We start from the raw sequence: 13,140 nt of genomic DNA, 5'->3' as shown, positions 1-13,140 counted from the left end.
ACTCCTTGGCACCGAAGCCGGTGGAGACTGCATGGCACTGGTCTCACTCCCCAGTGCCGAAGCAGGACAGGGACCAACCCCCTGCACTGAGGGCTGCTGCCTTGGAAGCCACCACTGCGGGGCATCCCATGGGGGAGCTCCTGGCGCCGAAAACTCAGGAGCTGGCACTGTTTTTCAGAGGTGGGGAACTCCCCACATCGACCTCTTCACCACTCAGGGCAACAGGAAGTGCCTGTGGTTCTGCTCCTTTCGGTACCACAGCCAAGGATCCCTTGCAGACGCATTTCTCCTCCCCTGGTCTGATCATCTGCTGTACACGTTCCCGCCATTTCTGCTTGTGCACAAGGTCCTGCTCAAAATCCACAGGGACAAGGCAATGGTCAGAATGTTGGCACCGGCGTTGCCCCGCCAGCATTGGTACACCATTCTCCTGGACTTTCGGTGGACACCCCTATCACGCTGCCGCTACTTCCGGACCTGATCACCCAGGACCATGGTCACCTTCGTCACCCAGAGCTTCAGTCTCTTCACCTCACGGCCTGGAAGTTCATGGTTAAACCCCACAGAGCTCATGTGCTCAGAGTCGGGTAGAGAGGTCCTGCTTGGTAGCAGGAAGCCCTCCACTAGGTCCACCTATCTGGCCAAGTGGAAAAGGTTTGCAGTCTGGTGTTCCCAGGGCCGTACTCTGCCATTGCAGGCCCCCATTCCTCTCGTCCTGGAGTACCTGTTACACCGTAAGCAGCAAGGTCTGGCAGCTTCTTTCATCAAGGCGCACTTGGCAGCTATCTCTGCATTGCACCCGAGAGTGATTGGGCACGCCGTTTTCGCCAACCCCATGGTTGGCCGCTTCTTCAAAGGTCTGGAGCATCTGTACCACAGGTTCGGCAGCCAATCCCTGCGTGGGATCTCAACCTGGTTCTCGCCAAACTGATGGGGCCTCATGGAAGGTTGCCTTTCTAGTCTCCATTACTTTGGCAAGGAGTGTTTTGGAACTTAAGGCCCTCACCTCCAACCCTCCCTACACGGTTTTCTTTAAGGACAAGGTGCAGTTTAGACTTCACCCTGCTTTCCTTCCAAAGGTTATGTCCCAATTTCACTCCAACCAGGACTGTTTTTTACCCTAAACCTTATGCAAGCAGCCGGGAGCAAAGACTCCACTCACTGGACGTTCGACAGGTGCTCGCCTTTTACATGGAGTGCACAAAGCCGTTCCGAAAATCAAACCAGCTGTTCGTGGCGGTGGCAAACCATATAAAAGGTCTTCTGGCCTCGTCGCAGAGGATCTCATCGTGGATCACCTCCTGTATCTGCATCTGCACCTGCTACAAGTTGGCACAAGTTGGCCAACCTTCCAGCCCCGGCACTCACGGCACATTCCACAAGGGGTTGTTTGCCTCCCCACACTCACCCCACAGCAGCAGCTCGTGCAACTCCAGTTCTGCAGGGCTGACTGGGCTCAGCTCCCCACTCCAGTCATTGTGACCTGGTGCACAGGATCACAGCACTGCTCAGGTTAGTCACTCCTCCAGCATGATGACGGGGCTGGCCGGGTCAAACTTTTGTGAGTAGTACTGTGACACCATGTGCCAGATTGCAGTGCTGCTCACTCAGATTTGGCGAGGCCGCTCCCAAAAACCTGAATGGCCCAGAGGTTGCAACACCCAGAGCAGGGAACTGAGTCCAGCCAGCCCCACGGAACAGGAGCCACAGGATCTGCCACTATGGTACACATGGTGTACTTATATAGTACTTACTATGTTAATGTGTTTATTATGTATTGTGGGTAAGAAATATTTAGTAAGCCAGATTTTTTTTGCACTAAAGTTATTTACTGGTTTGGGACAGGACATCAAGATTTACAAATGGGTCCTCAGCCCAAAAAAGGTTGAGAACCACTAGTGTAAGAGAAAATGACTAATATACATTCAAGGAATATTTCAAAACTGACCACTATTTATAATGTCATAGATGTTTAATTGTAACAATTGGAAACTGCTTGGGCTTTTTCCCCCATTACAGGCCTACTTATGGAAATTTTCCAAAAAAAATCAATTCTGTTTTGTTTTGTTTTTTAAAAAGTCAATTGCATAGACTTTTTTTTTTAACAGAATTACAGTCAATGTGGTCAGTGTGGGATGCAGAGAAAATGAAATATACCACCAAATCTACCTGGAGAATCAGAAGGATATGATGTTAATCACTGTGAGCAATTCACACTCCTCTACATGGAAGGAATACCAGTGGAGAATTATGATTATACAGATATAGATAGATAGATATTCTTCTTCTTCAAGTGATGTCCCTGTGGGTGCTCCACTTCAGGAATTGGTGCATACCTGCACTGTTGATCAGAGAATATCAGCGGCAGTGTCCATCTGGGTTGCACATGCGCAGTCGCTGTCTTGTGGCACCATTGGCACCTCATCTAGACCGCACGTGCCCCGACCCCCTCAGTTCCTTCTCAACCATCCTCAGCCAGAAGTGGAGCTCTGTAACAGTGTCCCAAAGTCAGTCAGTGACAGATCTAGAAAACATAGTTAGAAATAGTTTCAGTTTATAGTAAGTATTAGTCTTAGTTAGTTATTTAAAATATATATATATTATTTCAAAACGCACTCAACTGGGCCTGGTTTCCAGGTTTTAAAAGATGTGGCTTGTGCCGAGACACTATGCCCACCTCAGACGGACATTCCCTCTGCGTCCGCTGCCTTGGTGAGTCGCATATTCCCCAGAAGTGCACTCACTGTAGCAACTTGAAGGCCAGAACCAGGTGGGATTGAGACCTACACCTGAAGTTCATACTTATGGAGAAATCTCTCTGCCTGGCCTCAGACCCCAGACAACAGACCCCTTCTACAGGGTGATCCCGGGTACCTCACCCTCCGCTAAAGACAAGGCTCATTCCTCAAAAAGATTGAGAAAAGTGCTATGACCTCACCACAGAGAGAGCCGACAAAAAAGAAATGTCTCCTCTGCCAGGTCGCTGTCCTCGGTGCCAACCACTCCAAGTGTATGCACCTTCAAGGCACCGGGACCTCTGTCAAGTCCTATAGTAAAGACAAGGAGTCTAGAAGCATGTCTAAACCTACCACCTCCTCTACAGCACCAACACCACCAGTGAAAGAAAAGGCACCAAAGCTGTCACTAGTGGCTATGCAACCACCACTCATGCTGACAACTTCATTGGCATCAGCAGAGAGGGCAAAGATGGCAACATCGGCACCAACCAAGTCAAGTCTCAAAGCATCAGCACCACCCACAGTACCATCAAAAACACTGGCACTGTTAGCAACAGCACCGGAACCACCAGCACCACACTATTTACTAAATCATAGAGAGATCCTGGGGTCCTCCATACCAGTCTCTCCACTCTTCGGCACCGATGGCTCCCTGGAGCATACAGCACCGGAACAATCAGCCTCACCCATCGCCCCACCATTCTCTAGCAACAAGGACGATAAGCACAAAGAGGGTGTCTTCTCCTCTCACCATTCTTCACCAATCATAACCAGACCACCTTTGGGACCCATGAGATCTATGGCCCAATCTGGACAAGATATGCAGCCCTGGTTTGGACAGCCATGGATATGCCCACCCATGCCCTTCCCCATGCAATGGTCACACTGGGACTCAGGGGCGGCCTACAGGGCACCTTATAACCAACCTCCCACCCCACATAGAAGTAGGATAAGATCACCACCACCATCCTCCATTCCAGATACTTCAGAAGTCCAGCATGAAACAGGGGACAAGAGGGAGGAGGGCACAGAACAGGACACAACATCACCTGCACATAATTCCTCATCATCACCAGACGAAGACATAATGCCCCCTCCTCTCACCTCTGATGATGATTTTAAGCAGTACCAAGAACTGTTTAAATGGGTGGCACAGAGCCAGGAGATCCCACTCAAGGAAGTATCTGTTCTTCTTCCAGTGCTTGCTCATGCCGATTCCAAGTAGGCGTGTGTGCACCACGTGCACAGTCATTGGAAGGTTTTTCCCCAGTGGTATCTGCCTGGAGTCACACCTTCATGGCGGTGTATATAAGTCCCTCCGACCCGCCACCTCTTCAGTTCCTTCTTACTGCCAGTGATGGTCGTTGGAGCTGAGTCTCTCTCTTGCTTCAGCAAGCGTTTCCCTTAGTATCTCTGTTTTGTCAGCCTGTAAATAGTTAAATAGTTAGTGTTAGTTACAGTAGTTAATAGTTAGAGTTGGGGGTTCCCCCCACCCCAGTTCCTTCCCTTCTTGGGGTTCGTGGCCATGCCTCGATTCCAAGGCTTTAAACCATATGGAACCATCCACAAGCCTATGCCAAGGGGCAAACCCTATGACTCCTGCTAAAGTGTCTGGGGGAGGCATATCAAACAGATCGCTGCAAGATCTGCCAAGGGTTCTGCCTGAGAACGAAAAAGGAAAGGGACTTCAGGCTCAAGCAACTCCTCGTGGAGGCAGCCTTCTGTCCCCAGCAGCACTCGGCACCAACACCTCTGTGCAGAGCGCTCCGGCCTCCGTTAGAGAAGCTACAGCACCGAGGAAGGACTGTATGCATAGAGACCCTCGGCACCGTCTCTCCCCAGTGCCAAAACCCATGGCGGTAACAGGGCACCGCTCGCATTCACCGGTGCTGCATAAGCAGCACAAGAAGACTGATGGACGGCACTCACCCGCGGTGAGAGCAGCCGGCATTGACAGCGCTAGCTGTGTGCGTCCCTTGCTGGGGCACTCAGCACCTCTCTCGCAGGAAACGGCACCGTCGACTTCGGGCCTGCAGAGGGGTCTATTGAATTCAGCATCATTGGACTCTCCTGCTAGAGTGTGTCAGGTGGAGGAGTTGGAGCTCCCTTCCATCCCGGACACATTTGAGGCGACCAGGGACCTGATTGCCATGATGGCACCGGAGTTCCCCGCCAGGCGGGACAGACCTCCGGCACCACAAGGTGCCGCGCCATTCAGAGGCAAGCCTGTGATGATAAAGCACCGCTCACCATCCCTGCGGCACCGTTCCCTGGCACCATCCCACTCAGCACCACTGTGGTCTCCGCACTTGGACTCCCCAGGGAGAATTTCAGAGCATCCATATCTCTAACTGCAAGAACTTTACTGAACAATTTACAATAATGAGATTGTATTATATAAGCCCCTTTGTCATTCCTTACAAAGATAACTTTGTTTCTCATCCCAGGAAATTATCCTGCCTTCCCTCTGTCCGCATTCTAAGCATGAGGTGAAAACACTTTAGTGCAACCAGGAATATCCATTTAAAACAAACATTTCTATAAGAAATTGAAAATGTTTTCATTTCACCTCTGGAGATACCAGGTCAATCTAAATATTCTCTGGATGGATACAGTGCTGCCTCAGGGGAAACAAATGTTAATTCCTTAGCCAACATTCCATTCCAGAGCACATTGCAGATCTCTAGCTGCATCTTGGGCAGAGGAACTTCTCTTTGGGGGAAAAAAAACTACAAAGCAACAAGGTACATATTGCTGTTTATCTTTGTAAGTTAGATTTTTCATTCTGTTGCGCAAGCATCTGTAACCATCTTGGGGTTCATTAAATAACAAACCAGTAAATGAGAAAGGAATAAAACAAACTGGAGAGCATCTCTTGAGAACTGCGGCACAGCACCGTGTTCCCAACCCCCGCCTCCAGGGCACATCTCCAAATTCCTATGTTCATAATACGGTCCCTTTTGAAGGAGCATCTCTAAATTATAATCTTCTACTAACATATCTCTACAGCATCTACACAGGATGTATTATTAGAGAGGGAGATTTTCTTTTTCTTCTCACCTTTTCTCCCCTCTTTAAGAATCTGACTGAACATTACTTTCTAGTCTCAATGGACAAATGAAACTGTTATCAAGATAGAATGGAAAAATGTGATGTTTGTTGAAAATTTCCTTTCTATGATTAAGATCTCCGCTAGTCCTTCCCAAAATGAAAAAAAAAATAAAAGTAAGTTTGTTTTGATTTTAGTGCATATTGAAAACCTTATGTAGACAAGGAGGAATTGAAGTTATAGTTGAAGTTTTAAAGAAAGAAGGTTTATGCTGAAATTAACCTGAAGCAGTTTGATAGCATTTTAGAAGCACTCATTCAGATGGCAGCAGGAATGAGCCTGGCACAGCAGACTGCTTTTCTAAGCAGCATTTTCAGCTGCCTCTGGATCCACTGCAGAGGGAGACAACACAGATGTGAAGAACTAGTGGAGATCTTCACAGAAAGAAAATGAGCATCTATCAAAATTTTCCATTCTCTGAAACAGTAAGGTTCTGAGAAGAAAATAATGCAGTTAAATGAAAGCACTGAGGGGTTTGTATTATCAAAAGGAATTGGTTGTTTTTAACCAGCTCCTATAGTGTTACTTCTCCCTACCAAATTCACAGTCCATATTGATCAATTTCACAGCCAGAAGATTTTAAAATTGGTCAGTTTTACCTTTTCAGATGTTTACATCTAAAATTTCATGGTTTTGTAACCGTGGGGTTCCCTTTTCCAGCAGCAGGGACTTGCGGCTAGGGGGAGTTCAGACCCACGTCCACCAGCCTCCTCCAGCTGCAGGAACCTCCATGGCTGCTGCTCAGCACTGTAGCTTCCTGCAGAAGGGGGAGGCACTCCGAGGTGGGCCTGATCTCCCATCCCCACCCTCTAGAGCTGCCATGCAAGGGATGGACAAGTCCTGTCCCTCTCCAGCCCAATGAGGACTTGCAGCTAGGAGCCCCTGGCTGGGGTACTCCCAGCAGCAAGGGGGAGATCAGATTTCACAGGGAAGGGCTTATTTCACAGTCCGTGACCCATTTTTCACAGCTGCGAAATTGGTAGGGTCATACTTATAATTAGTCAAGTAAATTGTTTTGAGGAGCAGTTGTTGGGTGAGTTCTAGTGCCTCCTGCTGGAAATCATCAGTAATGCCTTCAAGTTCCCTGTTGGATAGCAGATCCACCCATATGTTCAAGGTTAACAAACATACTGTTTCAGAGAAGAAAAATTACAGATAAAGGCCAGAGTTTCTTTGCCTAGTGTGATTTCATGGTGGCATGTTTAAAAAAAATCAGTGCTCTTGTACTGTAAGCAGTTTCTGATAGTTACATTTTTTACTGGTAAACATAATATACTGTATAGTAGTGATGCATGTTTAGTTTTGAGCATCTGACAAGCAATAGAAATCCAACAAATGTGATTGTAAAAATGAAGTTAGAATTTGAGGATAACAGTAAATTCTATGGTTTAGTGATTTTAGTGCATGTATTAATATGAACCCTAATACTTTTTTATCTTGGAAGCACAAACAAGAAACATGGAAACAAACAACACTGAGTGATAACTGAACTTATGGCATAAGGCTGTTTTTATCAGTCATATTTGAATGTGGTTTCACCAGTTTAATCTCTAGGACATAAATAAATAAACCTTTAACAAGGTCTATAGTTCACAAGATTATCACAAAATGATAGGGGGTTATAAAGTACCTAAGTGTACATGTAAAGGAGAGATGGGGAGGAGAAACTTAACATACTTAATTGAGGAAAAATTAGACCAGTCTAGCATAAATGTAGTAGTAGTCAGGTGATAAGCTTTTACAAATATCTTGGAAGGTGTAAGTTATAATTTCATTTTAAGGAGGAAAAACTATCAAATGTTTCTGTTCCACCTCTGGAGCATCCAAAAACATTGTCCCCTTCCCCATCACCATAAGCACAGCTGGATCACAAGTAATGAACTCATCAGTAATAATGAATGTCTGTTATTCCATCACCTGAATTTTCTTATGTACCGCTTCTTTTTGTCTGTCTTTTAAGCTTCTAAGATCTTCAGGGCAGGAACCACCTTTATCTCTGTTTTGTATAGTGCTGAGCATAGTATCAGTTGTAAATAATGTTAATACTCTTTAATACTACTAGCCTGCTGACTAACAAGTTGTTCTCCTTTTACTTGGATGACTAGCTACTGAAGACCCCATCTAAGCAAGTTATAGTGTGATCTTTAGAAACCAATTTTTTTCCCTTCAGGTCACCCTCTTTTCTATTAAGAGGGTAGAAATGTCTTGGTTATACTTCATACAGGCACTATTGAATTCAGTCCAGCAAGGCAATTGCCTTCCTTATGGACAGTCAGTTGAGGGATGTTCTAAGGAAAAGTCAGTCTATTTGAGCAGCTGCATGTATGCCACAGTGCAGCTTTTGGCACAAGAAGGTCCTGGTCCATGACTGGTATCCATGACGATAATATAAATAATAACAGCTCAACTGTTTTAGGATCAAACACTGCAGAATAAACAGCTGGAGATGTGGTAACAATGCTACTGTAATTGAGCTGCATACAGTGTAATTTTGGAATGTATTTGCACTTTAACAAAACAAATTTATTATCGATTAAAATGGACAAAGGTATTTGTGAATATAGTATATTCATACCTAGCAATAAGCTGTAATTGATATTACATTATAGCTGCAAATGTGCATTTGGAATCTCTGAATTAACCACGTGAAAACACTTACAAAAATAACCCAAATGTATAAGTTTTCATAAGCATAGAAGGGATAAGTACTTCTGATTTCCTAGAATTAAAGTAGTTAAATAGTAATATACAAGTTCACAGTGTCAAGCCATACAAAAATCAGTAGAAGATGATAAAGTGAGGTTACCATTATACAGTGTACTTTAAGCCACATTATAAGAGGAATAAACACTGCAGCCCCACCATGCTGTCCACAAAAAATGCAGCACTTGGCCTTCGTGAATATGTCATTACATACCTCAGTACACGGGGGAAGAAAGAATACGCTGCATCAAGGCAACACAGTTAAAGTGCTAGAGCTGTAAATCAGCTCTTGCACAATCATGTATCCTGATGGGCTGGTCCACACTGGGCCGGGGGATTGATCTAGGAAACGCAACTTCAGCTACGAGAATAGCATAGCTGAAGTTGACGTTTCCTAGATCGAACTAAGTTTACTTACTGCGGGTCCACGCGGCGCAGGCAAGCTCCCCCGTCGACAGTGCTTCCTCCTCTCGGCGAGCAGGAGTTCCGCAGTCGACGGGGGAGCGCTTCTGGGATCGATTTATCGCGTCCAGATGAGACGCGATAAATCGATCCCAGAAGATCAATCTCTACCCGCCGAATCGGGCGGGTAGTGTGGACCTAGCTGATGTCTACAGATAGAAAATTAAAGATTATGGTCTTGATCTTGGCCCCTGTTAAATTCCTTAAGCGATTCTGTGTTCTTCCTCCAAGAAGGCAGAGCACAGAAGGCACAGCTAAAGAGAAGAAGAGAGCAAAGATGATTTTATGCCTTACAGTGACCTGTGTCAGGCCCAACAATGCATTCTATATAATTTCTTTAAAAAAACAAAATGTAGCCTAATTTGGAATAACAAATGCATCAGAACTGGGTGAGGGGAGGCGAATACATTCACCATTTTAAACTTTCATCTCTCCCTTTTTAAATTTTATAGTCCACTAGTCTAGTAGTTTACAGATGACTAATGGAATGGAAAAGCAAAACAGGATGAGAGAAGGAATATATAGTCAAAAAAGTTACTAGTTTCATAATATGATATCTATTTAATGTATTGAAGTGCATGCAAACTACAGACACAATACTTCTAAAGATTAAATGACCCAAACAAAGCAAATGAAAGAAAAAATTTAAATGATTGCCAAATCTGACCACAACTATTGAAACTGCTTAGCATGAAAAATAGTTCCATGTAAATACCACTTACTGAAATAAAATACATTGGCCATAATTTTGTGCCAAGGAATAAAGCTTGTATACAAGGCTAATATTATGTTAACCTTTTACCTATGTAACAATTTTGTATACTTGTTTAAATCTGCTGGTGTCTGTAACTCTATTAAGTCATATGAAACAAATGTCATTTCTAATTTGGCCAAATAAAATATTTTACTTATTCCTCCAATCCTGAAATAAACTTGGTTCATTATTCTAATATTTAAACTGATTTTTTTCTTATTTCTCTTTGAAATTCTAATACAGTCATTGCAAATTTATGGGAACAATTACTCTTTTATCATTGTAGAAGTCCTTTATTAACTTTTATACCGGAGTCATAAATCACTACAGCCTATATTTTTCACACAATACATTTCCTTAATCTAGCCTCAAAGTCCATTTCCTGCAAACCCTTTATCATTCTACATTAGTAGCTTTTCTCCACACTCTGTCCAATTTCTCTTCACTGTACTATTGCAAAGTGCGTGTAGTACTCTAGTTGATAGAATTAGTCTGGTAGTTCAAATTTGCTTATGATTTTTAATGTAATAACATTCCATTAGAAAATATATGGAAAATGAACACTCTAATGACAAGTAATCCATAGTGGGTTTTTTGAATGAAATATCTATTCTATGTTGTACTGGACTATTAAGAGTTATAGTGGTACATAAAACAGAAAAAGATATGTTGTACAAAATGGTACCACAGTTAAGTGCATAAACTATTTGCCTTAACTAATCTTCTTGCAACAAGAAAGATAGGGTTAAAAAAAAAAAAAGCCAGGAATGTTATGCCCAAGTAGCCTTTTTTGCTTCCTCATATTTCTCAGTTTCTTAAACTTTCTTGCTCTTGTCATTTACCTTTTCATCTCAGACATGGTATATCAAATTCAAGTTCACAGAATGTGCATTAATAAGTACACATTTCTGAGTACCTATTAGTGTAATGCAGGTAATTGCACTGAAAATGTAATTAATTGGGTAGTTCTTGTAGAAACTAAATATAAACAATAAAATTTAAGTGTTGTATCCAGTTGGCTTTTTATTAAGTAATGTTTTTCACAAACAGAACATAAAAAAGCACATAAGAAACAGAAAATTTGCTTTATAATATGGCTTCTGAAAAGTGATTATAAAACTTATTTGCTTGACTGCATATAAACATACCCAGAACAAAAGCTATATAAAGCAAGAATGTTCCTTTGTTAGGTGTACTCACGTTGAGTTGTCTTTGAAGTTCATGAAGTTCTCTAAATCAACGTTCTCCTCCTTGCCTGAGGAGGTTGTGAAGGCTAGGACTATAACAGGGTTTAAAAGAGAACTAGATAAATTCATGGAGGTTAAGTCCATTAATGGCTATTAGCCAGGATGGGTAAGGAATGGTGTCCTTAGCCTCGGTTTGTCAGAGGGTGAGATGGATGGCAGGAGAGAGATCACTTGATGATTACCTGTTAGGTTCACTCCTTCTGGGACACCTGGCATTGGTCACTGTCGGTAAACAGGATACTGGGCTGGATGGACCTTTGGTCTGACCCAGTATGGCCATTCTTATGTTCTATTCTAACGTGCTATACACCGCTACCTCGATATAACGCCACCCGATATAACACGAATTCGGATATAACGCGGTAAAGCAGTGCTCCGGGGGGGGAAGGGGAGCTGTGCACTCCGGTGGGTCAAAGCAAGTTCAATATAACGTGGTTTCACCTATAACGCGGTAAGATTTTTTGGCTCCCGAGGACAGCCTTATATCGAGGTAGAGGTGTATAAAGTAAAAGCAAAATGTGTATGTTCACATCCAAACTGTATTTGAGTTTGTTACTGTGTTGGATTTTTATAAACCAATACTCTGCCTTAAAACACAATGCCTTTACATATTTTTGTTTTGGGAATCTATCTTTTTCAACAAACTACCATTTTCCTTGTGTTTTCTTGGGAAGTTCTTTTAATGTAGACACAACAAAACAGTGCAAAACAGCAAAATTTTACTTTTTTGTAATTTTAGGATGTGCTAATGGAATTGTTAGAGCAATGTGCAGATGGACTCTGGAAGGCTGAACGATATGAACTGATTGCTGACATCTACAAACTTATCATTCCCATTTATGAAAAACGGAGGGATTTTGAGGTATTTGATAGGCGTCTGTTTTAAAATTTGTCTATGAAAACAACCTAGCCTTTTGAATCTATAATAGTATGATGTATCAAATATCTCTGAACAATACAGCATCAGAACAATTTTATTTGAAGTATTTGTTCAAATTTAAAGTGGCATGTTTAATTTAAAACCAAAAAAGTTTGGTCTTTCACTTGCACAGTTCCTGCTTCATGTATACCTTGAAGAACTAAATGGTTTTGTATATGCCTTTCATCATTGGAATTTATACTGTGCAGCCAATTAAAAATCAATATGCAAAAACAGATAGCTTTTCATAAAACAATTTTACATGCATGATCCTGCATGTGTATACATATAATAATAAAAAGTTAACGTAATGAAATTATTTTCAGAATTTTTTTTATCCAACTGAAAACCAATGGCAAATACAATTCCAACTCCAAAGAAGTTCTGAGCATCTTTAACTACCATTTAAGTCAATTAGAGTGGCATGTTTAACACCTCTTAGGATTTAGTATTGTTACTTTTAGGATTGTTTTTCATAAACTTTATTCAGTAGTCATTTGATATTACATTTCTATAATATCAAATAGTATTGAAAATGCAATATGGGTAATACTGAGGGATGTACTGTATTCACTTGATGCATGATCATTGACAAATCAGTTTGGGCCTGATCACGGCTGCAGTTATACACTGACACAGAGATGTAAGGGGGAGTTATTCCTTCCCTACCTTCCCTACCTTCTCCTGTCAGCAGATGGGTAGGGGAATGGGTGATGTTTAAAAAAAGGCTCCAGTGACATGCCTGGCAATTATGGTCTAGTAAGCCTAACTTCAGTACCAGGCAAATTGGTTGAAACTATAGTAAAGGATAAAATTATCAGACACATAGAGAAACATGATATGCTGGGGAAGAGTCAACATGGTATCAGTAAACATGTGGACGAGGTTGATCCCGTGGATATAGTGTACTTGAACTTTCAGAAAGCCTTTGACAAGGTCCCACACCAAAAACTCTTAAGCAAATTAAACAGTCATTGAATAAGAGGGAAGGTCATCTCATGGATCAGAATCTGGTTAAAAGATAGGAAACAGAGTAGGAATAAATGGTGGTTTTCATAATGGAGAGAAGGTAAATAGTGGAGTCCCCTAAGGATCTGTACTGGAACCTATTCATAAATGATTTGGAAAGCATAGTCAACAGTGAGGTGGCAAAATTTGCAGATTATACTAAATTACTCAAGATTGTTAAATCCAAAGCTGACTGCAAA

The 13,140-nt window shown here is 42.5% G+C and overlaps 1 protein-coding gene across 2 annotated transcripts in view; it reads left to right on the top strand.

Annotated features, from left to right (window-relative positions):
• DOCK9 (dedicator of cytokinesis 9) overlaps window positions 1–13,140 on the top strand; it is a 306,118-nt gene that overhangs the window by 273,899 nt on the left and 19,079 nt on the right. For both annotated transcript variants that reach the window (XM_024204291.2, XM_024204295.2), the window contains one exon: window positions 11,753–11,875. In XM_024204291.2, coding sequence (XP_024060059.1) covers window positions 11,753–11,875 — 123 coding nt within the window. The remainder of the gene's footprint in view (window positions 1–11,752; window positions 11,876–13,140) is intronic.

Source organism: Terrapene carolina, unplaced genomic scaffold (assembly GCF_002925995.2).
Source record: "Terrapene carolina triunguis isolate 2854851 unplaced genomic scaffold, T_m_triunguis-2.0 Scaffold21, whole genome shotgun sequence".
NCBI classification, from domain to species: Eukaryota; Metazoa; Chordata; order Testudines; family Emydidae; genus Terrapene; species Terrapene triunguis.
This window is presented reverse-complemented; position numbering and strand designations above follow the sequence as displayed.